At 39.6% G+C, this 25687-nt stretch overlaps 1 protein-coding gene across 17 annotated transcripts in view; it reads left to right on the top strand.

The window, feature by feature from the left end:
* Positions 1–25687, top strand: part of LOC108101043 (dystrophin) — a 145651-nt gene that overhangs the window by 82239 nt on the left and 37725 nt on the right. For all 17 annotated transcript variants that reach the window (XR_001772030.2, XR_001772032.2, XR_001772031.2 and 14 more), the window contains 3 exons: positions 18088–18260; positions 21755–21905; positions 23477–23600. Coding sequence is in view for 9 of the 17 variants with exons in the window: in XM_017205222.2 (XP_017060711.1) it covers positions 18088–18260; positions 21755–21905; positions 23477–23600 (448 nt within the window). In the remaining 8 variants the exon portion in view is untranslated. The remainder of the gene's footprint in view (positions 1–18087; positions 18261–21754; positions 21906–23476; positions 23601–25687) is intronic.

The raw sequence follows: 25687 nt of genomic DNA, 5'->3' as shown, positions 1-25687 counted from the left end.
TTTAGCCTATAAAGCTTCAGTGGGCTACAACCGTCTCGCACAGCATCAAAGCGTTCATCCATAGGAGAGCCACTGGGAAAGTCTCGGGAAAAGAGGGGAAAGAAAGTCTTGTAGGCCAAGACTAAAGGATACTGATTAAAAAATGTCAGTGTCCTGATTAAAAATTGCAAAATAAGCTATCCATTAAATAAAGATTATGTAGAATAGAGCGTGAAATTATTATAAATCTTTGTGTAGATATTTGTATGCAGATATTTAAAATTTATTTAATTATAATATTAATTTAATTTATATGATTTAAGTTACCCTTAGTGCACAACTACCCTGTTTAAAAAGGGGGGAAAATGGATGTAAAATGGAAAGTCGAGCGGAAAGTGACACACAAAACCAAAAGCAGAGCTGCCAGCGCGGTTCATATGGCAGTTCAGGCAGTTGCCGCTGGTTGGACTCTGTTGACCTAAAAATCTCATTTGCCGCATGCTCATTTCTGCCATCACTTTTGTTACCTTACTTTTTGTCGCACCTCTTGGCGGTGGGCGGCGTTCTTTGTTTTCGGCTCTCGGTTTCTGAAAATGCGCCCCCAGCTAACAAAAATAATAAAAACACAACAGCACAGATTCTTTGATATATACAAAAAAACAACCGATTTTTTTAGCGCATGAGAAAAATTGCAAAGAGAAAGTGCGAGGAAATGAAATTCGAGCCCGCAGAATGACCTAGAAGAAGCCGAAGAACGACCATATGTTCTCCGTTCTCCATTTCCCCCCTTCAGTTAATTTCCTGAACATGACGTGCAGCTTTTCTTGTCTTCTTTTTGTTTTATTTGTAGGCCGAAATTCCCGATTGGCAATCAAAGCCCTTGTCATAAAAGTACAACTTCCCCAAGTTTCAATTTAATAAGGGAGCAATTTAATGCTTGTTTAGGGGTCAATGCTCCATAGCCCAACTGAGTTTTCCCACCTCAGTAGAATTCCAAACCACAGACTGATGATAAATATTTAATGGTCATGTTTGGCTAAGCAAATTTACGTTGAAAACTTTTAATAATATTTATTTTTCTCTTTTCTTTGCAGGTAAGCAAATAACTAAAAAAGAAACCCCACAAAAATAAACTGCAGTAAGTAAGAAGCTGGAGAAAAGGTTTGTATAAATGCTAAAAATACAAAAGAAAAGAAAAATAAATAACCTCCAATACGATAAATTATAAGACTGGGTATAAAAATAACTGAAAATCAATTTGAGAATATTAAAAGCTATTTTGGGCATATTAAATAGGTTATTTGGGCATGTTCTTCAATTGCCATTTACTAATTGCATTTAAATCGGATTTAATGTCGCTTTAAAAAACGTTGGCCAGTTGGCACTGATTTGGCTCCAAAGCAGGGGTTTCCACTGGCTTTTTCGCCCTCTGCCTTTTCGGGATGTCAATCTAATAAAGAGCAAGTGAAAGCGGTGGAAATTCTGCTCAGCTCTGCGCTGTCACTTAATAATTCAATGCCAGAATGTAGGCAGCGTTTGGTAGCCCTCAATGCCAGGCAGATTTTATTATTTTTCGTTTTTTCTTCCCCTCTCTTTTTAATTTTTACCATTCTGTTCCTTTTGTTGGCGGTGGAAATGTCACATGCAAATCTAAATAAGCGAGGCAGCCAAAAGAAAAACGACGAAAATTGTGTTAGCCGTGCGACAGAGCTGACAAAATGATAGATGGAAGCCGGCTCAAAACGGCGAAAAGGGGAACGTGGGGAAGAAATTAGCATGGGCCTTAAAAAGCTTCAAAAGCAATCAAAATGACAACTTAAGTAGGCTTCCCGACAACACAGAGAAAAAGGAGGCAACGAGAAAAGTGAAAAGAAGAAAGTTAAGTTGAAACGAAATAAAAATAGGGACGACGAACAGAGAAAATTCCCTTCTACTTGGGGTTAGATGGGAATCTTGAGAAATGTGGGCTCAATTAGGGCATAATTGTTTGTTTTCTCACTCGGCTGGCTGGCCATCTGCTAATTGAAGCATCAAAAGTTTTTTATTGGCTCCCGCCAAGTGTGAAAGGGCAAAGATGTAATTCAATTCCGCGCCGCCCCTCGCCAAGTTAAAATTGATGTGGGCCAAGGCCTCTTTTGGCTTTGCAATTATGAAAATGTTGGCTGGCTAAGAAACAGCTCCGCTGCGTCGTCGTTCTCCCAAATCGTGTGTAAAATTGTTAAACTTTACTGCACAAGCCGAAGATTTAGCAACGAAAATGTGTGTGTGTTTTTGGAGCCAGAACAGATTTTCCTGCGGTTGTCTTTTTGGCCTGGCCAAGAGCAGCATTTTATGTGGGACTCAAATGCGCATTTAACTTAATCAAGATTTTAATATTTAAAGAATTTCCAGCCCGACAACAAATTTGCTAACACACACATTCCATTTCTGCCATCTTATCTCTTATCACTCTCACTCCTTCAGTTTGCAAACCCAAAAATGTTTTGTGCTGCCAGGCGAAAAAGGGTTCTTGCTCTTCGCCACGAAAAAGGAAAACTATTCTGCCAAGGACAAACAACATTATCTCTCTTACATGACGCTTGCCACACTTCAATTGCTTGTAAATGCCACACAATAGATACCGCCCACTCCACCCACTAAACTCGATAAATTCCCAGCAAAGTTGTTGTTGAGAAAAGTTTTCTAGTAGTTTTCCCTTTTTGCGGCTTCTGCCTGTCGACTTGATTTTACTTTTATGTGTTGCACATTTATTTATTTCGACAGGTTGGAAAATACATATATTTTTTCCTCGGTGAAAATCAATAATCAAAATGACAGCAGCTCTGTTGCCAAAATCCCCAAAAAGGTTTTTGCAAAATGAAATCCAGTAGGAAATAAATAATTTAATAGAGGTCAAGGTAATTCAAGTCGAAGATGTTGGTTTTAAAATGCAGTTTCTTATAAAACGAAGCAGTGTTTGTTAAAACTTTTTGATTCCTTTGGAAAGACTAGTTTAATCAATTTTTGGCTTCCATCCTCTCTTATTGATTGGTTATTTATAAATTATAAGTAATTTAAATTGGTATTAACTGCTCCTCTTATTTCGGAGTATCCTAAAATTAAATTAAATGAAGATTTAAATTTTGTATACCATGAGATCTGACTCCTTTGGTCGTAAAACATTTACGCAACTTTCTTTTCTGATATAGGTCTATAAAAACTTTGACTATAAACTATATGAGACAACTTCTTAAAAGCAGATCTCGGCAGTAATTCAGTGGCTTCAGCTGCTTTGCGCTTTTCACCATACTAAATCATATTTAAAGGCGATTAAATAGAGCGAAGAGTGCAAGACACATAAATTATGAAGAAGACGGCTGGGTTGAGAGGTGTTAGACCAAATCTCACTGAAGGCAGACAATTGAGTTTGCTAGGAAGTATTCCCCAGTCCATATGTACACACACACACACAAGCAGACACCCATGTATCTGCTGCCAACAATGACAAATTACCCAAAGCACAAAAATAAAAAGGAGAATCACGCAACACGCTGACAGACACGCAGAAAGTATCTCGCAGATACAACATGTTAACAGCGACAATAACAAGTTATGAGCCAGCTATACAGACTCGCTGCATAACAATAAACAGCAAGTTGGTGAAATTTATTTCACAAAACTATTGTGCAAATAATGAAGCGCCCCGGGTCTGAAGATTCTGGGCGGAGCTCCTTGAGTTGATGTAAAAGTTATAAGCATAATTCTTGGAAGAAAAGTATGTGTATGTTTGTGTGTGTGTGTGTGCGAGTTGGGAGCACATGTTGGCATGTTGATTGTCGCGTCTGCTTCGTAGTCTGCTTTTGGGCAGCTTATCCCCCTTAAAACCTCCCACACACACAAGCACATATTCCCCCACACCGAGTGCCAAAAGTATTTGCCAACTAGATTTTTGACTTAGCGTGGCGAAGTATATGTGAGTTAGGCATGCCTCATTTTGATCCGCTTTTCGTGGTGCTGCGAAAGTAGTGGCGGTTAAAAAAGAACACAGTCAGAATCAGATTCGGAAACTTTGTCGAGGCTTTCGTGTGGCAAATCCCAGCGACCTTTCCCTAACCGCATCACATTAAGCGCGTGGTCTTGTCGACTTCATCTGGCAAGAGCTTAACTTTGATTTCAGACACTCGGTGGGTGAACGCCTAACTAGCCCACTTAAATGCGCGTTAGAGCGGTGACAAGATTTCAGGAAAAGAGTGTCAAGTTGCTCGACTCGGATCAGTTGAGAAAAAAGATTTAATGGCTTTTTACTAAGAATACTTTCAAAGTGTTGTAATGCACCTGACATGGTAAACCAATGAATTCTACCTTTAAGTAACGCAATAAATTATAAGCTTACCATTTTTATAATTTAAATCACAAACAGGGTTTTAAAATAGAGCTGCAAACACAACAGTTAAATTGATGAATCCTACTACGTTTATCAATCATTATCTAGCTCATCAGAACATTAAAAGTAAATTACCCACACAAGTGTTCTCAAAATTTGCAATTACTCATACCTTGGCTGGATAATTATTCCACTGTCTGACAATACCGACACTGAAAATGTTTGAGGGCCAAGACGGAAATAAATTAGCAAAGTTTTCACTCTCAGCTGATGACGTTTGCTGTCAACTTGAAAGCCTCAAAACGGTTATTGTTGTTTCCGGCTGATGATGATGATAGCGGAGGGAAATGTAAGTGATTAAACTTCAAGTACCTGTGGTTCGGTCTGGCTAAAATCATTTTTAAATAAATAAACTACGCTTGCTGGCAGTGCCAAAGAAAGTTATCAGGCAAGAAGAGCGGCAAGAACTCTTATTAGCCAGGAATAGGAAAAAGAGCAAAGTGGCAAAACAAGTAGACAGGCAATTGCGATATAAACAGTCAGTTGGAGCAGCTGCTGAAGTCCTGAGGGATCCTTAGGGGTCCCGGAAAGCTGCAGTTGACAAAGTAGAAGGAGACTAAAGTTTTTCCAAGATTTGTGTTTCTTGTTTACGTTTTCAAGAGCAAAGAACGTAGCCACACCACTTAGGAGAAACAACTTTGTCGCTTAGAGGGAGCAGGAAAAAGTAAAATTTAGACTTGCCTTCAAAAAACAACTAGGCCACATTAAATCAAAGGGAGTCGGGTCTTTTTTGGCAATTTGTTTATTGTTTTTTTTTTTATTAACATAATTGATTGCCCGATTTGTGGCTGTGGCAAACTCTTACACTTATCGGGGAATTTGTGCCGGAGGAATTTTCCTCTTGAAATCAGTGGGAAATCAAGAGCACGCCATTACACTTCCGCCTCCGTGGAATTAAGTTGGCTGTTTATCCTTTATCCTTGGCTGGGCCATCTGAGTTTTTCTTTGCGTTTTTCTCCCCCCACCCCCAACTTTTACTTGATTGATGACGCTCATTTGTGCTACGTGTGTTCGGCTAAGTCTCCCTCTTTTTCCAGGTTGTGCCAAATAATTCTGCTTAATTTTAAATCAGTTTGCAATTTGCTGCGGAAACTTTTCCATACCCGCTGCTCCCTCTCCACGAGTCCTGCGGTTGAATTTGGTTTATTGCCTCGGTGCGTGTTGCATACTTTTTTGCGGCGCCAGCCGGAAATGTTATTCAGTCGTTGCCGTCGTTGGTTGTTTATAATGTTTAAGCACACTCACGGGTAAAGTTAACCGCAAGTTACCAACTTTATTAATGTGCGTACAACCCCCGTTCATGGGCCTCCTTTTTGCTTATTTTTTATGGACTGTCTGCGGGCTTTGTTTGTCGTTATTGCCTTTTCAGTTTATTGTTTACTTTTCGGAAGTGTATTGTTTTTTATACTTTTTCGTACTTCTGGGAAAAAGTTGATGAAGGTATATATTTTGCCACAGATTTATTTTCGTTATTTTTTTTTTTTTTTTTTTTTTTTTTTTTTAAAAAAGTAAAAAGTGTAAATTTATTAATTAACGGGTATACTGCTACCTATGTGGCAGCTTGAGCAGGTTGTAACTATAGGGGATAACAAAGGGTTGGTATACAGATTATACATTAAATCTATTCGTGTGTAGTTTAATTATATCAGTCTTCAAGTGTGTTAAATGTGTCTTAATGGAAGGTCATGTGGGTGGAACCTTTTAAGTCTTCTTCTTCTTGGTCTCCTAATTAGCCTCTTCGCCAGGGAGTTAGGATGAGAGCCAAGGCGTCTGAAGTAGCTTTCAGCATGTGAGCGACAAACATCGCCAATCTTAGGGATTTTGAGATCTCTTTCGATATCTCTCGTTCTCATGTACCAGGGGGCATTTTTCGTTATTTTAAAGCATTTAGTCGAGAGTAGAACATTTTGTATGTAAAGTCCTGTTTTAAAATTCTATCATTTGTATTACTTTTTTGCTTCTTGTTATAATTCTATAGTTTTAGTTCTTAAACGATTGTTATTTGCTGAACAAGTTTTGGAATTTCATATCGTTCCCATTAAGCGTGGAAAGCAAAAAAAAAGGCTGAACTAGTGGGTAAATATTTTCCAAGCCATTGCTGGTATTTTGCTCAACTATTCTTAACACATACGTTCAATGGGAACTTATAGAACTCCACAAAAACTCACATCCCTCTTTTTTACTCTTGACACCAAACGCCAGCCACAATAACATATTTTTTCAATTTTTCCATTATTTTATTCCATTTTTCCCCTGTTAGGTTGAAAGTGGCAACAAGGTTAGCGCTTGGTGCATTCTTTTTTTTTGCTTCAACGCCATTAAATAAAGCAACAAAAGCACGGGGTGAATATTATGCTTATGGATGGCGTAGAAAAATACCCCATCCCCTGTACATTAGAAATGTTTGCTCACCATCACAACGCATTAAAAATTTCGCAGTTTTTCTCTGGCATTTTTTCCGAGAAAGGATTTTTGCGCTGCTTTGCCTTTCTCCTTTCTATAGCCATCGCACTTGAAAGCCCGCCCTCCCATTATTTACTCAGTTTCATTATGCACTCATTTCATTAAAAGTTAAGTTGCTCTTCAGGGCCAACCAACGACAATTTATTTCAATAAATTTAATTACTTACCCCTCGCAGGCAATTTTTCGTTAACTTTTTTCTATGCTTGACCGGTTGGACCCCGAACATTGTTTTATTTTTTTTAAATTGTGTGTCAGTTGGGAGGAAGTGGGGTCAAGTTGTGTGAAACTTTCATTACCTATTTGTATTACATAATTGCACTCACGTGTGGCGGTCCCAAAAGTGTGTGTACATAAGTACAGGGGTGTCTGTGTTGTGTGTTTTTCACAGAAAGTTTCGCCAGCGAAAAGTTCCATTTACTGTGCGTTGATAATTTGTTAAAAGTTTTCCTTTTTCCCCGTGTGTTTTCCGTGTTTGCTGCTCTGCTGAGGTCGTTGGCAGAATAATTGAGAAAAACTTTGCTTTAATTGGAGGCTGTTATTATCGAATATTATCGAGAGAGATTTAAAGGATTTTAAAGTTAATAAGCGTAAATTATAAATTTACTTTATGTGTTTATTATTTGAACAAGAAGGACCATTATAATTCCAACAAAAATTTTAAGGGCTTTAAAATATTCTTTCAATTCTTTTGTTTTAACCATCCAAATATATGTAACTCAAGAATTTAATTTAATACTCCGAAATAACTTCTTGCATTTCCTTTAAATCTTGGCAGCCTCAGCTGCAGTTTCTGGAGAGAATACAAGAACATAATGCCAACCTATATAGCTGGCAGCTGTAGCTTCTAATTAATGTCTGCCAGTATCTCTCTCATGCTTCCTCCGCTTCCACTTCCTCTTCCGCTTCCTCTGCCTTTGTTATTTTTTATACTTTTCCAAACTCTGACGGTGGGCGTGGCGTTGAGTAGGGCTAACGCCTTTTTCATGTCATAATAATTTCTGGCTTCCCCCTTTCCCCTCCCCCCTCATCCATCTGCTCATGTAGCTCCACGCAAAACTGAGAAATGGCGCATGAAAAGCGCCAACAAACTTTAATTAGTTATGCAAAGCGAATGCAGCTTTGGGACAGAACAAAGAAGCAGGCAAACATACAAAAAAGGGAAAAACGATTATGTGGACCAACGTTAATTTAAACTGCAAAATAAAGTTAAAAAATATCATAACTAATAGAAATTCTACAAGAGAATTACAACATACACACGGAAAGCTCAACGGGGGTTTTGTTTACCGGAAATGTGTCTAAAAAAAATGCTGGGTAGAACAATTGAGAACAAAGAATTCAAATTAATTGTGCGCAAAATCGTAATTGCATGCGGGCAATTAATAAATTATATCGCCATATGCAAATCCGCAATCGTTTGAATGAGTTTTGCGACGGTACAAAAACAAATGAACGTGAGTTTAATCTGCCGTACATATTTGATAACTGACCGCCGGAAAAAGTAGGCTATGAAAATATTGTTATGGCATTTAATTGACATAAAATAATGCAATGGGCCAGGACCTCAGGGCTAGTAAACTGACCTCCATTTTAGCGGTACTTTGATACATTTATTTGAAGAGTTTTTAATTAAAATTAAAACTTAACGAGTTGACGGACTTATGCATGAAAATAATTAGCAATTCTGAAAGTGGCACTAACAAAAAATATACTATATTTTATTCATTTTAAATAACATGTGATTTTTTAAGCTGCCGCATGTTTTATAAATGTTCTTTTAATTGAGTTCAATTTTAAATAATTTTTGTTGTGTCAAGTGTGTAAATAATACTTCCGAATTGACATTTGTTATCTTGTTTAGACAAATTTGTCTATCATTCATTGAACAACCGACTCACATCCCAAAAAAAAAAAAAAAAAAAAACAAACTTTCAATCCGGAATCTTTTCTCCTCCTAGAATTTCCCAATTGTGTATGCATTGAGTGGTGTATCCTGTTTGCAGTTTCTGTGGCCCTTTTCCTTCATTGGTTCATGCACTTTAGTTCATTACATCGTTTTCATTTGGCCAATTTGCTCGCTTGACCATGGTTGATTTTTATTATTTGGTCTGGCAGTCGTCAAGAAAATTGAAATGTTTTCGGTTGCCTTGTTTGTTTTTATGTTGCCTTTGCTTTTTCCTACAGGACAGAAGCCCTGACTGACTGGCTCTGATATACTGACTCCAACTAGTTGCACTGTTTTCCCTCTCGGGGGTGAAGTGTCCAGCTCAGTTTCCTTTTTTGATCCTACCTCCTTCGGCTGTCTGTTGTGTCCTAGGCCAGCTTTCAATATCTGTTATTGTCCTTCCTTTGACTTCCTGCTGCTGCAGCTGTTGTTTGCATGCTACTTAATGTGGCACTGACTGTTGCCACTACGTGACTTTGCCGTCATCTTCATCACGAAGCCAGTTAAAATGTGGTCAGTTCTGGCTACTTTTCCACTCGGCTTTTGGCCACTTAACTTTGTTACCATCATTCAGAAAACGTACACATTTTTAGTAAGCTTCTTTAAATGAAAACAACAATTATTTGCCTGAAGAACTAGAGTTTTTTATAAAATGTACAGGTTTTTTTTTCAAATGTTTATCGTTCTTGTTAAGTACAAATGCTAGTACTTGTAAGCCTTATCAGCTTATCTAATTGGATAACAATCGCAATTCTTAATCAGACATTAAACCTTTAAAAAAAATCATAAATAACTAGAGCAGTAATTTTCTGAGAAGATTATCTCTTTAAATAATAATAAATTAAACAATAAATTTAAAGTACGGACAGTTATTGTTCTTCATTATTTTCCACTTTGGGGTTTTAAACAGCTTCCTTATTACAAGCTGCTCTTCACTCTCAGCCTCATTTGTCGGCCTCAAATTATTTACCCAACCGCAAAAACTTTTGCCTGTTTACAAAAGAAGTACGAGCGAATATAAACTGCAGTTTGCGTGCTCCCCACTCTCAGCAAGCAAAATATGCATGTGATATGCTTAATTATTTATTACGACTAATTTGAAAAGTCCCACACAGATCTCATCATCGTGAACAAACTTTCACGTTGCCGAGCCGCCCACTAAAAAAAAATACGAGGACAAACTACCTAAATGCTGAGCAAGAGACATCCCAGCAGACTCCATATGAGCTTCAGTTTACATAGGTCAAAACAGGTCCAAGTCGAGAACTGCGGGGTAGCAAAAACGAAGGGGGAGTATCCGAATAAGCGAATCAGACCCAGAGCAGCAAAGTTTAAGTAGTTTAAAAAGTGTCGTCGTCGCCATCTCATCGGGCTGCTGATGATGAGCTCACCAGGCCAACTAACTAGAGATGAATCCTCCGGTTTCAGCTCCCCAAGTCCCCATTCACCACCCCTTTTCCACCCCTTTACCATCTCTTTTACCACCCCATTCAGGCCGCCGAGCACACAAAGCTCGTTTAAGTTTTAATAAACAAATTAAACTTGCTGTCTGTGCAGTTTTTGGTGCTTACTTTTCGGGGGTTCACAGTGATACAAGTTGCCCGAAATGGCAGAGATCAAGTGGGCTTAAACGTAAAGTAAGCGGCTAATTTTCATGGAAGTCACTAAAACTCATACAAAATTAACAAACATTTTAGCAAGATGATGTGGTTTTCTAAATATGTACTCTATTTATAATTAATACAACTTCTAAGAAACATACTGCCACAACTAAATTTAAACATTTAAATTACTTCTCTTCTTCTTACTTTTAGTTACTTCCCAAGAAGGATATTAATTTATGGCCCAACAAGCTTACACTTCCTTTCGTTTAATCTTTAGCTTTTGACTCTTTAGATAAAAGCCTTTGTGATATTTGCATAATTTTTGTTTACAATTAAATTCCTCTTTATGGTCTGTGCACATTTTTAAGTGCTTCGCTTGTGTTAAAGGACTTAGGCAAAAGTCGCGGGATAACATTCATTAAATCCTAATTTGCCGAGGATTACGAGCAGATACTCGCATATGTGGAATGCTTGCCTCAAAATAGAATACTCATGTGTGGTGGCACACTCCTCCCAAACATTTGGATATACAGAGCAATTTGCACATTTGGCCCAACGCCCACAGCAAAAATTTCTCAATTATTTTTGCTTGTTTTTTTCCGTTTGCTGGGCTTGCGCTTTTTTTTTTTCTTGTTTTGGGCAAAGTCATGTCTTGGCGGAATTTTATTATCCCGGCAAGGATGAGAAGGATGCGCCACAGTTGCGCAATTATAACGCCGCCACAGAAATTTTATTTACGTAAATTTTATTTCAATTTATTTTCCTCGTTTCGCCTTTCCTTGTCCTTGTTTTTCACCAAGTTCTATGCCCTTCTTTATGAATTTTAATGAATGTTTTTTTTGGGTTCTCGTTTGCTATGCAGAAAACCAAACTAAAACAGAAGTCTTGCAATTTCTGAAACCAAATTTAGACACTTCAAATGCTCAATGCAAATGTCATTTCACTTTGCTCAGGGCGTCTCAGCCTCCATTTTTTCATTTCTGTTGATTCGGCTACATATGCAGCTCCTTTTTTTTGATGCTGCGGCAAAATTCCAGTTTGCTTAGCGTTGCCGACTTGGCCAGTGTGCCAAGAATCGTACCCTTTGTTAGCCCTGCTAAATATTCGTTAACGTGGCGAGCAAATTTTGTTGGCAAACAGAGTTCCGTTTTGCGTCCGCGAAATCCCTCGGCTGGTGCTCCTCTCTATAAAACTAAAATTTGCATATTTGCACATCTAAATCGCAGTGAATTTGCATTGTTTGCCAAGGCTGAAAGTTTGAAATGCTCAAAGGGGGAGGCAAATTCGAAGGCTTTCTTTGTCACAGAGGAAAATTCGGGGAAGAGCACCAGTTTTGGAGCCAAACATTGAATAAAACTATTTTTCATTTAAAAGCATTAAACAGGCTTTCGAGAAGTCTATCAATAAAATAATTTATTATTGGCAGGCTTAATTTCCTTGTTTTTGCTATTTTCATCGAAAACGGATAAAGTTAAATTGCAAATTGAATAAATTCTTTCCATTTTCTAAATTACTAGTGCAAGCCTTACTTCTCTTATTATTGAAACTCCCTTTAACCTTCCATTATATTGTGGCGGTAAATTAAAACGCATTTGGCCTTAAAATGTTTTCGGATTGCCAAACGTTTCTTAATTAAATATTTTTTAAACACCGTTTAATTCACATTTGCAATTATTTCCGAATTCTGATGGCCACTTAATGAATTGCTAACATAAATTGTGGGATTTGCAGCAACTATTTTTAAATTAATTAATAGGAGTGAAATATGTGCGCGTTTAAAAAAGAATGGCACAGAAAAAGCGTCAACTTTGGCCAATTGAAATGCGGGGCGGCAAACACGGCGTATGATTAATATGCATTTACAAAAAAGAGAACAGAACAGAGGCAAACGAATTTGTGTTTTTTATTTATGACTGAACGTTGAACTTTCCGCTAAAGTCAGCGAGGCTCACACATAACAACTGCCACTCGGGGGATTTGGGTTAATAGCCAGTGAAGGGGGCGTGGCATAAGGAAGGCGGCGGGTGAAGGAGGCTGTGGGAAAACAATGGCCCACCATGGCAACCCACAGGCCAAAAGGTGGCCGAGTGAACGTGCAAAGCTCACGAAATAATGCCAAAAGGTTTTTGTGTCGCTGCTTTATATTTTTTTTGCACCTAGACATGCAGAAAAAACAGGAGTAACAATATGGAGATGGCGGCAGGTGAGTGAACAAGTAGAAGGGGCAATTGTTATGGCAGCTTAACAGTCTGACACGCACTAAGACTGCGACCGAGATGGAAATAGAAACCAAATGAAGAAACCAACTGAGACAACCCTCTCCCCAGCCAGTTGACAATAAAAAACAATGACAAAGGATTCTCTAAGAGGATACTGAGCTCCCAGCTGGACAGGTGTGAAATACAAAGCAGAATTTCTGAGAGATATGACACAACAATACATACTAACTATTTTTTCAATCATTGGATGTATCATCGGATAATTTTATTGAAAAATGTTTTGTGAAAGTTCCTACAAGTTGATTTAAGCTGACACAATTTTGTGTGTTCTCATGTTTTTTGTTTTGTATTAAGCACTAAAAAGGATGACAGTTGAGGGAGCTGGTCCCCAAGCACATAACGAGCTCAAAAAGATGCTTTGAATACGAAATTCAAAGCCTGACATAAAAAGAAACAGCAGCAATGAGTCGAAGGTGGAGCAGAAATAATGAAGGTTTCGCAGGTCACCGAAAAAAAGTTTAGACGGAAAAGGGGAAAATACCTTCGGAGATGAGACGAAAAAACCTGGAAAAACCCACAAGCCATAAACTTGAGCCGCCTACAGAAGGAAACAAAAAAATTATAAGCGCAATGTGCGGGATGATAAAAAAAGGGGTGAAGGAAAAAGGATATTTGCCTCTCTGTGTGTCCAGAAGTGAATTAAAGCTGACACAGGGAACTGGCAGAAGGATTTGGCTCGGAGCTGGGGAGGATGGCCCAAAGCCCACCCCCTGCATATGTGGGTGTCTAATAATATGGTCAACGGAGCATCCGCTGTACCACTGGCAGTAGCCACAGAAGTTTGGTCGAGAAGAGATAGCCATGCAGCTGGGGAAAACCCAGAGCATTTAACTTCGGTTTCGGTTTAGTCGGCTTCCCTGGTTTTTTGTTCTTTTTTTTTGCCCGGCTTTTCTGGCGTTTGCTGTCAGCAGCTTAGGAGGACCGAGAGGAAAACCGCCGCCACATTGATTGCGCCTCGAATCCCCCTTGGCCAGGAGTCCCTGGCAACCGCTGGCTAACCTGGTTTGTTACCTGATTATACACAGTCGTGTGTGCAGTTCCGAGTCCTGTCTATTTGCTCAGTGCAGCGTAAACTCTGCAGATAAGTCAAAGCCAAGTGCAGCCAACTTAATATTGCATGCGGATAAATTGGAGCTCATATTCCAGCTGCTCGCTGCATCGCCCGACGTCCCTAGCCTTTGGCTTTATGCATTTCTGATTTCAGATTTTGCAGTCTGCATTTGATGTCTGAACTTCTAGTTGTTATACTCGGCAGTCGTAAAAGTTAAGGGGTATATGATTTTTATGGAAATAAACCAGCAGCTTACAAATATGCAAATCCTTACGTTTATGGCTGCTTTAGTAATGCAAAGGAATACCTAGCAATGGAAGTCTTTTTTTTATTTATTTTCTTAAATAGCTACTTGTACTGAATGTTTATTTAATATAGTGGGTATTGCTGAGTCGATTCTAGCCATGTTGTTTGCTTGGCTCCCCTAAGCGTCTTGAAAACTTAGTCATATTTAGACGAAACTTGCAAAAGCAAAGTTTTGAAGGGGATAAGTGAAAGGAAATGGGGAAAAAAACTTATTTTCAAACTCAAACACAGCGGGCGAAAACTACTTTAAAAAAATGAAGATACAGACATCATAAACAAACTCATAAAATAAGAACGAAATACATAAAGTTCATTTCTTCAAAAACCGACGGTAGCCAATTTATCAAACACGCTATTTTACCATAAATTCCACTTTCCGCTTGAAAAGTGTTTAAATAATCCCTTGTCAACGTGTCCTTTAATTCATCATTTCCGCATTTTCAGTTTTCCATTTGACCTGGAAACTGAGTTACATACCCCTGCACAGTTCACGAATTCCCCCGCAACTGGCAAAAGAAATGTTTATAGAACATTTGCTCTGACACATCGCTCAAGATGATATAACAAGGAATAAACATAATCGAATAAATAAGCAACGTGGGGAGCAGCCAAAGAGCCTGATATAGCCAAATCGAACTCCACGTCCCCCAGCTTTTTCCTTTCCCCCTCACAAAACTCCAATTTGTGCTGAAGGCTCAGAGTTTGGTCATAAAGGATTTACACTGATGTTAACACGGGCTGACTAAAATATGTAAAACGCTACAATGGCAGTTTCAACGGCAGCAGCTGGATCAGGACGAGCCCTGTTTAAATTTGTTGTCATTTTTGTTTCCACCGAATGGGGTTGGGGAAAATGGGACCTGGGTTATGGCTGTATGGCTGTCAGTAATGCTCGAACGCCCCTTGTGAGCTCCACTTGACAGGTTTTCCCCCGGCGGCTGTATTCCTGGGACGAAGGACGAGGGACGGGGAGTTCTGACCCGGCCAGGATGAACATTCGTCACTGGCGGGCCGACATCACTTGCTGATGTGTTTATTATGTGCCTCTAATATATTTATGAGGCGTCTTATAAACGCATTTTCATTTTATTTACATCGCCTGACTCGGTTTTTTCGCTCGACAACAAACAATCAAAACACATCCACCAAGCGAGGAGAAGCAAATAACACCCGTAGGTATTTTGGGATGCTTTAAAAAAATTTGATTTCGAATTCATGCGAGGTCTGCAGAGGAAATGATGCGCATAATTCCTTATGAATTTATATAGGGGAAATTATTTTGGGAAGTGTCTCGAGTGGCTCAATCGAATGAATTACCGCAGGGAAAGCCACGGGAGGGAATTCCGATTTTGATTAAATACCTTTTGGGGAATTATGCGACTTACTTCCGATTTCTTTAGCAGCCGTTTCCGGTTCTTTAAGGCCACTCAACACGCTTTTACGACTGCCACTGCCATAAATTAACCCATCTAAGGCATAATTATGTAGAGAAAGCCGGCGAGCAGCTTAGTTAGCTGCCATTCAACTGCGGGAAGTGGGCGTGCATTTTTAACCGGCCATATCTTTCGTGTTTCCCCTGCTTCTCTGGTAGCTTTGGTCAGACCAAGCGGAGCATGGCATTTACTTAATTGGCGCTTTAAACTGCAAAATGCAGTCAGTACATGCACAAGTGTGTATGTGGCATACACGTAAGCCCCCGCAGATGTATTAGTTGGGGCCATGTCGTGACTTGGCAAGGACAAGCAGCGGAAATGTGAAAAATGAGCCAACAAAAGCGCGTCGGGAAGGCAGAGTCGCACATTCACACACTCATACCCTTGTACACTCACACAAGCCCGCATACGTGTATTTATAGCTGCTGGCATATAAAAGCCATAAGCTGCATTTGTTGGCCGGCAGCTACGAAGCCTTTTGCCTGGACTAATGGTCGTGGTCCGAGAGCCCCATTTTAACATCCTCCCCACTCATAAGCTCCTAGAATGGCCGCGTTTTTATTTGCCATTAATAAGTCCAAGAAGATGAAACAGCTGCTGATACCCTTTAGTGATTTCCCCAAATATATAAACTAATAAATTTATTTTTGCAAGAGACAAACAATTTTAGAGCATATTATGCGATTTTAAACAAGAAAAATAAATGATAAATCATGTGCTATTTTAAAGAGCAACAGCAGAAAGTAACCCTTTAAATTGTTTAAAACCTTATATCCTATATGAATATAATGCGCAAATCCAAATTCTCAGTAGTTTTTAAGTAAAGAATTTTAAATCCTTTAACCTCAATAGTGGAGTAAGACACAAGAATCTCTGATATGTAAGCCATTATTATTTAAATCTCAAAGATTGTCATGTTTAATTGTTTCCAATACTCGTGACCTCCGGATCTCAATTTTTTCTAAAAAAAAAGGTTCAATTGTCATAATTGAAAACAAGGAATAAATAAAGATTAAAATACGCCATTACTTTTAATTAGGTCCGCGATGGTAGGGGTTATTTAACTTTCACCTCAACGCCTAATTAGTGCATTTTGGTCCTTTGAGCGAGGGACATCTAAATAACAGACTGCCGCAGAAACGAGCACATAAAGAGGTAACCCAAAGAGATGAACGGTAAAAGAGAGAGCTATCTTCTCATGCAGGAAATTGCGGTCTTTCGTTGCGCAAATTAGCGGCATTAGTTCGGGCAGCCTTGGGTGTGGGGCTTGGTATGGCCAAAAAGGGGCGTGGCACAACGGGCAATCGCTATAATGACCAGGGAATGCGATGACTCGTGCTGGAAACTGCCGCTTTGCTGTCGCTTTTCCCATCGCTGCCGGCATTTTCTCATTTTAATTGATTTAATCGGCTTTGGCGCATGTGTCGCGATACCCCCTCCTCCTCCTCCCACTTCTCCATTTTGCCTCTTAAATCCGTCACTTGCTGCTCATTAAAAATACCTCGTGTTGTTTTGCCCCTTTCTTCCTGTTGATTTTCTTTTTTTTTTTTTTGCCCCATTTCCGCTCTATTGACGTATTAACAATTTTTGCGCATTAATTGAATCGCCCTGTTTGTGTGTGTGTGTGCGTGCATGCGTGCGTGTTTGTGACATGCATAAGCCAAATTAATTGGAGCTTCATTTCGCACACCCACTCACACACACAATCACACACACTTAAACGAGCGAGGAATTTTGCGTCCTTTCGCTAGCTGGGATTTCTTGCCTTTTCTGTTTTCTTGTTTTTGTTTACTGCAACAAAGGCAACGAGCGTCCTAATGAAGGTTTAATTAGCAAACACACACGCAGAGACACTCACTCACTCACCCACACACCCTCGCAGAAATTGGGAAAGGGGAAAATGTGGAAATGGCAGCGCAGGATGGAGTCTACGAATACCATTTCAATTACTTTATGTGCCCTGTGCCCTCGCCTAATTCCAATTTTAATTGGTTTATTTGGTATATTTCGTGAGTGATTGATTGATTGATTAAATTAGTTGAAATACAATTAAAGAAACGTTTTAGTTGGACAGGAAGTAAAGAAGAGGCAGGAATGTGAAAGTTTGGAAGAATTAAGGATTCAATTCGGGTATCAATGGGGATAAAAAATACTAATTCCTTAAGCGTATGTGTGTTTGTAAATAAAACCAAACCATACAAAAAGTTTAGCAGCAAAATTAAGTTCGCAACCGAAACAAAAACTAGAAACCAGAACGGCTAACATTTAAGCCCTTTTTTTGTTCATGGGACCAAAACAACACCTGACATGCGACAGCTTCTGAAGAGCTGAGGGAAAATGTGAAAAAACCAGAGAAAATATGACAAGGTGGGGTAAAAATAACAAGTGGGACAGATGCGGTTAATAATTGGCAAGGTGGAAGGCTCTCACTCCGTGTTTTTTTGCTTCCCTGTTTTTCTCTAAAATAATCCACTTTAAAAACACATTGTGCCTTTTAAGTCTATTTAGTTTGATGTTTTTTTGAATGGGAACCCACACATTTATTAGCATTTCCTGCCTGGGCAACTGGTTCTCATGCTCCACTTTTTTTCTGACTTTTCCAGGACCTGCAATCGGAAATTGAAACCCATCGCGTGGTTTACGATCGTCTCGATGGAACAGGCCGCAAACTTCTGGGTTCGCTCACCTCGCAAGAGGATGCGGTTATGCTGCAGCGTCGCCTCGATGAAATGAATCAACGTTGGAATAATTTAAAATCGAAAAGTATTGCAATCAGGTAAGTGCTTTTGACTTCTTGTTTTCCTATAGCCAACCTCGATATATATTTTTTTTGCTTCCTGTTACTCCTGAATTGTTTGGCCGTAGTGGGGGCGAAAACATTTCTGTCGGTTGGTTCAGCTTTTTTGTTGTCGGTCGGTCTGCCATGTTTATGTTCGTGGGTTCAGAACGGTGCAGAAGGGGCAGGGTCATGCGGTTAAAGGATGCTTGAAAACCCGCTGAATAGAATTAAAGTAGCTCCATGCAGTTTTTTGGCTTCAGTGTTTAAATGGGCATGAAGTTGAGAGTTGGCCGTCGGGGAGTTTGCAAATTGCCCCGGGGAGTTGTTAAACCGCCAGCAGGGCGTATGATGAATGAATGCCGAATCTAAGTCAGATTGCAAGCCGCGAGCAAACGAGCACAAGACTTATCCCTCAACCGCTTTAAGTGTTAATTAAACCGCGTTAAGCTGCGCACAAAAAGAGCAATGCAGAGACAATGTTTAACAAGTTGAAAACAAGCCATACCCGCCGTCTCCGATGCCACGGGTTAAGCAACTTTGTGCCGATGAAAATGGGGAAAACAACGGCCGGAAAAGCGAGCAGTCAGTCAGCGGGGAGATGGCAAGTGAGGGTCCTTTACGGCCGACAAAGCCGCGAGCCGAACGAAAATCAATATTAAAAACGAAACGCGTGAAAAGTGATGGAGATGGCGAGTGAAGGACCCTGCCTTCGGTCCATGGACACTGTGTCATTGATGGAATCGTGTGCAAACACTGCCCCAGTGTCCTTCGCTCCTGCTGTCGCTTTTTGTTTCGGCTTTTTGTGTTTGTAATTTCCCCGTTTCATAAATAAAAGCTTGGCTCGAGCGCACAAATATTGGTCGCTTGTTGATATTGATGCTGCCCGATGATGAAAGTCGGGCTGCATGTTTACAAAAGGAGCGGCAAAACTGGGCCAAAATGAATAATGATGATGGTGGTGACACACTGAAATGCGCCAAACGAGGAGCCAGAGCGACCGCATAATGAATATAAATGGCAATTATCGAATGACCAAGCCAACGTGTCGTATACTTGTCGGCGTGCCCGAAACAGTAGGCAACGTTAATTTTGACTCGTTAATTGCAGGCAGACACGGCTTGCCGCAATCGATAAATTAGTTCTGTCGATAGCAGAGAGCTTATCGGAGCATTAAGAAGGAATTAAATCCTTATCTATATATTTTTGTTAAAGTAATAAAACTTAATATTACCATAATATTAAACCTATGATAATATAGTAAAGCAAAACAAAGAAAGTGTTCCGTTAAAGAATTATAATTTTAATAGAGGGTACTTCTCTGTTCAACAACCTCTGATTTTCTTTCTTGATAACCTCTGCTTAGCATGTTGCTCAAACGTTTTTCAATTAGAGGTAGCGAACAAGATGACGAATGACACCTCAAAAGTGGCCACTTTACCCCGCCCCAATCTCTCCGACTGTTAGCCCTCATTATTCCGACGTTCTGGTTCGTTTCCGTGGGCCAAACTTGAGCCACTTCCTTTGTTGTTTGCCTTGGCTTCCTCCCCCGCTGTCTGGACTCGTTGTTTGCGCTAAGGATTTGTTGGCTTATAAATTCCTGTGAAATATTTTGGACAGCACTTGAAAAGTTTCACCGAAGCCGGCATTTCCCAATCCCTCTTCGTCGCCCTCCTTCTTTATTTGGTTTTGGCCATTGTTCGCTGTTCGTTTGTATTAGCCGCGGCACTTTTTGGCTTTGGGTCATTTTATGTGCAAAGTTTCGCTGGCTCTTTGAACTGTGCAAACTTTTTGCGTGCGGCATCTCTACAGGTGTTCCGGATCTGGTTTATTCCCCCTTCACATTTTTGCTGATTGAGAATACCCACAAATCCCGAACAGGAGAAGATTGATGAACCCGTATCTTTCCTGCAAATTCGTTTTCTCTTTAAGTTCGTTTTGGCGGGTTAAAAAATGATTTAATCGAGGTTTTTGCGTGACCAGATTGACGCAGAATTGATGGATATAAGGGAATGAGTGTGATCCATCAAAATGGGTATGAAAAACGTTCGGATTGAACGTAAACGAGCAGAACAATGATAATAATAAATCAATATAACTCTTTAGGGAAATTTTATCGTGTTATGTGCACTTAAACTTTTTTAGTAAATGTATATGTTGTTTATATAAAACTCAACAAACAAATCAAATGAACTGAAGAAATAAATAAGAGAATCGAAAAGCTTTAAAATACATTTTGTGCGAGTCAAACACATTTAAGATTTTTTTTGATTGATCATTAAAAGCTCTCCTGTCATGTCAATTCTCCTGGCATCACTCTAATAACTTTCACCCATATCAATTTCCCAAGCAATTTGTCCGTCCCACGTCAATAATTGTCTGAAACGTAGTCAGAAATGAAATCCAAAGTGAGAAAACAACAAAGAGGCTGAAATTTGAGGAAAAAACCCCAAGTTTTGTCCGTCTCAAGTTATTTCCTTTTATTATTTGCATGAGCAAAAGCGAAAGTGTGCGGAAACTGGCGGGGGAAAGCCAAGAAAAGAAGCGTTCTCCTTCAGACGAAGACGAGAGGTGCTAGAGCCAAGCCTTAATTATAAGCAAAACCGGAGCAGAAATGATAAAAGAATGAAATGAGCACGCCAAAGGAATTCGCCAAAGATAAACAGACAAAAGCTCAGGACCGGAAACTCCAAACAGAGAAGGAGAGAATCGCGAGTAAAAACTAGAGAAAGATGGGAGAAATGAGATGACAATGAGGCAGTGACTATTGTTATTACGGGGTCGCTGTGGCCGGAGATTTTTCAGATTTTTCCCTGTGTTGTTTTTTTCCCCATTCTCGGCAACAACACAATGGTCCAAATATGCCACGACGAAATAAAATGTGAATAAAATGTCATGGCATTTCACAATTACAGCGACAGCTGAAATTTAGCATAGACCAGTCTCATTTGTGTCTGTGCCTGGGCCCTCGGCCAAATGCCAAAACAGGACACTTTAATAGACCTCACTTAAGGAGGAAATTTGTGGGGCACAAGGAACAGGACACGGAAGAGACGAGAAACGTCGAAAGGCGGAAGGGCGGAAACTCGAGGAAATAGACAAATTGTCGCTGACATTTTGTGGGTGCAATCAGCACAGATGCTTCCTCATCTGCTCTAAAGTGCAAATTAAATTTAACATTATTACGGGACTTTTTCGGGGGCACTGGGAGAAAAGTAAAAGAAAATACTTCTAAACTTCTTATTAAATTAATATAAATAATTATCTTGAAATACATTGGTTGTAATTTTATTAAATGAGAACAGTTATTTCGGTTCGTTTGTTTATAATATTTAAGTATCACATTAAAAATATTTCTGTTAATGAATTGAGTCTTTCATAGAACTTAATTCGTGGCGAGGGATTATTTTTTAATTTTAGAAAGTTCGTACATTGATTTTCGTTACCCAGTTAAGAACACACTTTAAAAGATATCTTCCTTTATTTTCCCGCAGGAATCGCCTGGAGTCCAATTCAGAGCACTGGAATGCCCTGCTCCTTTCGCTCCGCGAATTAACCGAGTGGGTTATCCGCAAGGACACCGAACTGAGCACTTTGGGCCTGGGTCCTGTTCGAGGTGATGCCGCTAGTCTGCAGAAACAATTGGTAAGTCCTGGCTTTGGGCCTCGAAACCTTTTTTCGTTTTCTCCTTTTTTGTCAACGACCCAATTTTATACTACTTTTTGTGCTGAAGCTCCCCGGGGGCTGCACCTCAATTTGTTTGGCCAACTAATTGTGTGGAAGTTTTTGGCCTGCGTGATCTCTTGACCCGTTTTCAGGTCCTGGGTTTAACGATGCTTGGCTAGATGATGACTTGGCTAGCTGCCACTTTGCATTTTTGTGCCTAAATTTTCCCGACTCATAATTAAATAATAAGCGGAAAATACTTAAATTACACTTAATCCAGTGAATATGCATGTTACATTCATATTTATCCAGTAATGGGAATTTGATTTGTGCCATGATTCTCTTCAATCATTTGGCAATATACACAAATGTATTTCAAATTTTGTAATTTGCGATGAACAATTGTTTGCTGCCAAAAGCATTACCATAGTATATAACACCAAAACATATCTAATGCATTGTTTGTCCTATAAATAACGTGATTGATTTGTGGATTTCCATAGAACTACTATCACTTGACTGCAAATATCGAAAGCAGGTTTATTAAATAACTCATCGAATTTCTGGATAAATATGTGTACATATGTAGCTTAAATAGTAGTTTAGTTTGGAGTTTTTGGTGAAGCGAAAAATAAGCAGTGCATAATAAAACCTAGAATTCGCTGGAAAATGTTTTTTGTTGTCGAATTCTATAGGTTTAAGTTCCGCATCAATGTATTTAATGGCCCGCAATAAAAACCTGAGTTTAGTTGGAACTTTTGGCCAAATGGCCAAAGGACCCCGATTCAAGTGGATTCAACTTGACCGAATTGCGTATTCGACCTCGCCCACAATTGGGTTTGGATTTCTTAAATAATTGTTAAATGATGCTTGTTATGTCAAAAACATGGACACACTCGCACACTTCCACACATCCTTCCTCGCATGGGGGGAAATCACTTAGGGACCTGAATGCAAAGGGAAGCAGGAAGCCAGGGAAAAAAGCGGAAGGCAGGAGCCAAGCAGGCCACTCTCCGAATGGGGAAACACTGTCTAACACAGCATGAGGCACTTGAATTTCACTTGCCCCCACTTAGAGCCCCAGCTCCGAGGAACAAGAAAGCGGAGAAGCAGCTGGAAAAAATGAGTCAACTTTCACCCTGCAGAGAGAGAAAGGATGGAGTGGGTGGAAAAGGGAGGCATCAGCAGGAGGCACTGTATAAATCTATTGCCTGCCACTAAGTTACGGTCTGCCGAACATTTACATTTCGGCTTGAAGATTTTATTTGCCAGCGGACCAAGGGTATTTCAGCCAAGAGTCGAGGTCTGGACCTCTGTCCGGAGTTTTATATTGTTGCATTTTGTTATTCCCCAACTAAATGCATTAAACACGAGAATTTATAGCCCCGAACTGCAGAGGATGCCATTCCCTTGATAGTTTATGGGCCTTGACCACTTCAGCTATATTTTTTAGGGCCAGCAAAAATACCCGAAAACCCAAATAAACTTTATACATATTTATTTTAGTGGAGTTTCATTCATGTATTGCATTTCTGCTCTTCCACTTGCAGGACGATCATAAAGCCTTTCGCCGCCAATTGGAGGATAAGCGGCCAATTGTCGAGAGCAATTTAACGAGCGGTCGACAGTACATTGCCAACGAAGCAGCCGTCTCGGATACCAGCGATACGGAGGGTAAGTTTTATGACCATCGACACACTAAAAAGTCGCCCACTAAACTGCCCGTTACGGGGACCACAAAAAGGTTCCCCACGAATCTCGTCAAGTGCCCTTCTGGTGCAAAACTAAAATTGGATTTCTGGGGGTCCGTGGCAAATCATGATCTATAAACAGCGCGGAAAATAATAGACAATCTCAAAGTAATGCGATAGTTATGGGGTGCGTTGACACGTTATTTAAAAAGGGTTTCGTCATTGGAGGGGGAAAAATGAGAAATGATAAGTGAACTAAAAAATGTTTATATTGCTTTGTGTTTTCTTAAAATAATTGTCGTGGTTAGTCTAGCTTTTGATTTTAAGTCACAATGTATTAAAAGGGAATACGTATCGAAGGAAAATTAATCTCCAATGAACTTTAAAAATTGTTTTGTTACATATGTTACGTTTATTATTACTCTTATTTAATGGTATGCCTTTTAATCTTGTACACTTATCACATTTTAGTGAGATATTTGTTTTCGATATATCTTTTTGCATAACCACTCAACAAATTATGTAAAGGCACCATGAATTCTATATTCTGCCAACTTGTTCCATATTAAGTTTGGCAGGAACATTTTTCTTTTTACCCCTCTTCTTTTCCGCCCCAAAACCCCCAAAGCATTGCCCTATTGATTGAACATTCTATGGAGTATCCCTCACGAATCAACGAAAAACTAACATGTAAGAATTTGCTTTAACTATTTTACAAAAGCTTAGGAAGCTCAAAAACCACACTCACACGCACCCAAATCCAAATCCAAGGATAGTACTTCGGGACGTGAGCGCCTAAAAGTAGACAACTGTTGTCGGGCAACCGGAGAATTGCCAATTGATTTTGCACCACCACACGTATCCGTGCGTCCCTCAAACCTCAGATCTGGTTTTAGTTCCCATCGTAGTTTCCTTTTTTAGACTGTAGTTAACAATTTAGCAAATGGCTGTGTGGGCTTAGCTCGGTGGAAGAGGTTACTGCCTGACTGGGGACTTGTTTTCGATTTTTTGTGGCATCATTGTGGGTGGAAGGGAGGGGCGAGGGAGGCGTCAACGATAATTGCGACCAGAGCAATTAGAGCGATTAGTACGCTATTAGTGCCAGCCATCAGCTGTGGGAGAGATTTGGCCGAGTCCCCTCAACACCGTCCGCTTTTGGCTTTTGATTTTAGCCGTTCCGATGTTTATTTTGTGGCCAGCCAGTCGAATTTCACGAGTGTGCCAAATAACCGTGGCAAATTAAATATTAAATTAAATGATCATTAGTCATTGAAATTAAAAATTAAACAGATAAATTTTGTCCATTCTAAAGTCCGAATACATTTTTTGTGAAAAATATTGAAGCAGAAAATTCTACAAGTTCTGAAATCTTTAATCTTTATAAGATATACAATTTTTAGATTCAATTTTTGTGGAAAAACAAGTTAATATAGTTGACAAATTCCACGCCAATTCTTTTATGGTCTCTACAAATTAATAAGCTTGGCTTTAAGTTCTAAAGATATCAAGGATTGAAAATTTAAAAAGATTATTATTCCTCCAATACTCACCAATATTTATTTAAATCAACTTTTATCGACCAATTTTTTAAGAAACTCAAAATTGAAAACGAAAAGTTTCGTTGTGCGGCGGCAGTGAAGCGAGCAAAAAGCAGAAAACATCCAAAGCGATAAACTCAATTTTTAAATTGAATTTGAATATTTCAACGAAACTTCGATGGGGACAGGGAAAAGTATTCCGCTGCTCGATATTTGCTTAGCATCACATTTCCAGCTGTCCAACCTCTCCTTTGGCCATAAAAGTTGCTCGCTGTCGCCGTCCGTGCATTAAATTAAATTCGGATTTAGCCAACTTTGAGTTCGTCTTGTTGCCTCACTTTTTTGTGTGCGACTGTGTTGGCTTATATCTACAGCAGCAGCAGCAGCAGAAGCAGCGAAAGAAGCAGCAGCTGCCACTCGGCTGTCAGTCAGTTGGTCCGTCCATCCGTCCGACTTTAGATCTCCTATTGCATTTCCCTTCGCCACAAGAGCGCGTCAGTTTGTCTTTCAAATTTCCTGACACTTTTCCTTT

The sequence above is a fragment of the Drosophila ficusphila genome, unplaced genomic scaffold (genome assembly GCF_018152265.1).
Source record: "Drosophila ficusphila isolate 14025-0441.05 unplaced genomic scaffold, ASM1815226v1 contig_791, whole genome shotgun sequence".
Lineage (NCBI taxonomy): Eukaryota > Metazoa > Arthropoda > Insecta > Diptera > Drosophilidae > Drosophila > Drosophila ficusphila.
Note: the sequence above shows the minus strand (reverse complement) of the source record. Positions and strands in the feature narration are given on the sequence as shown.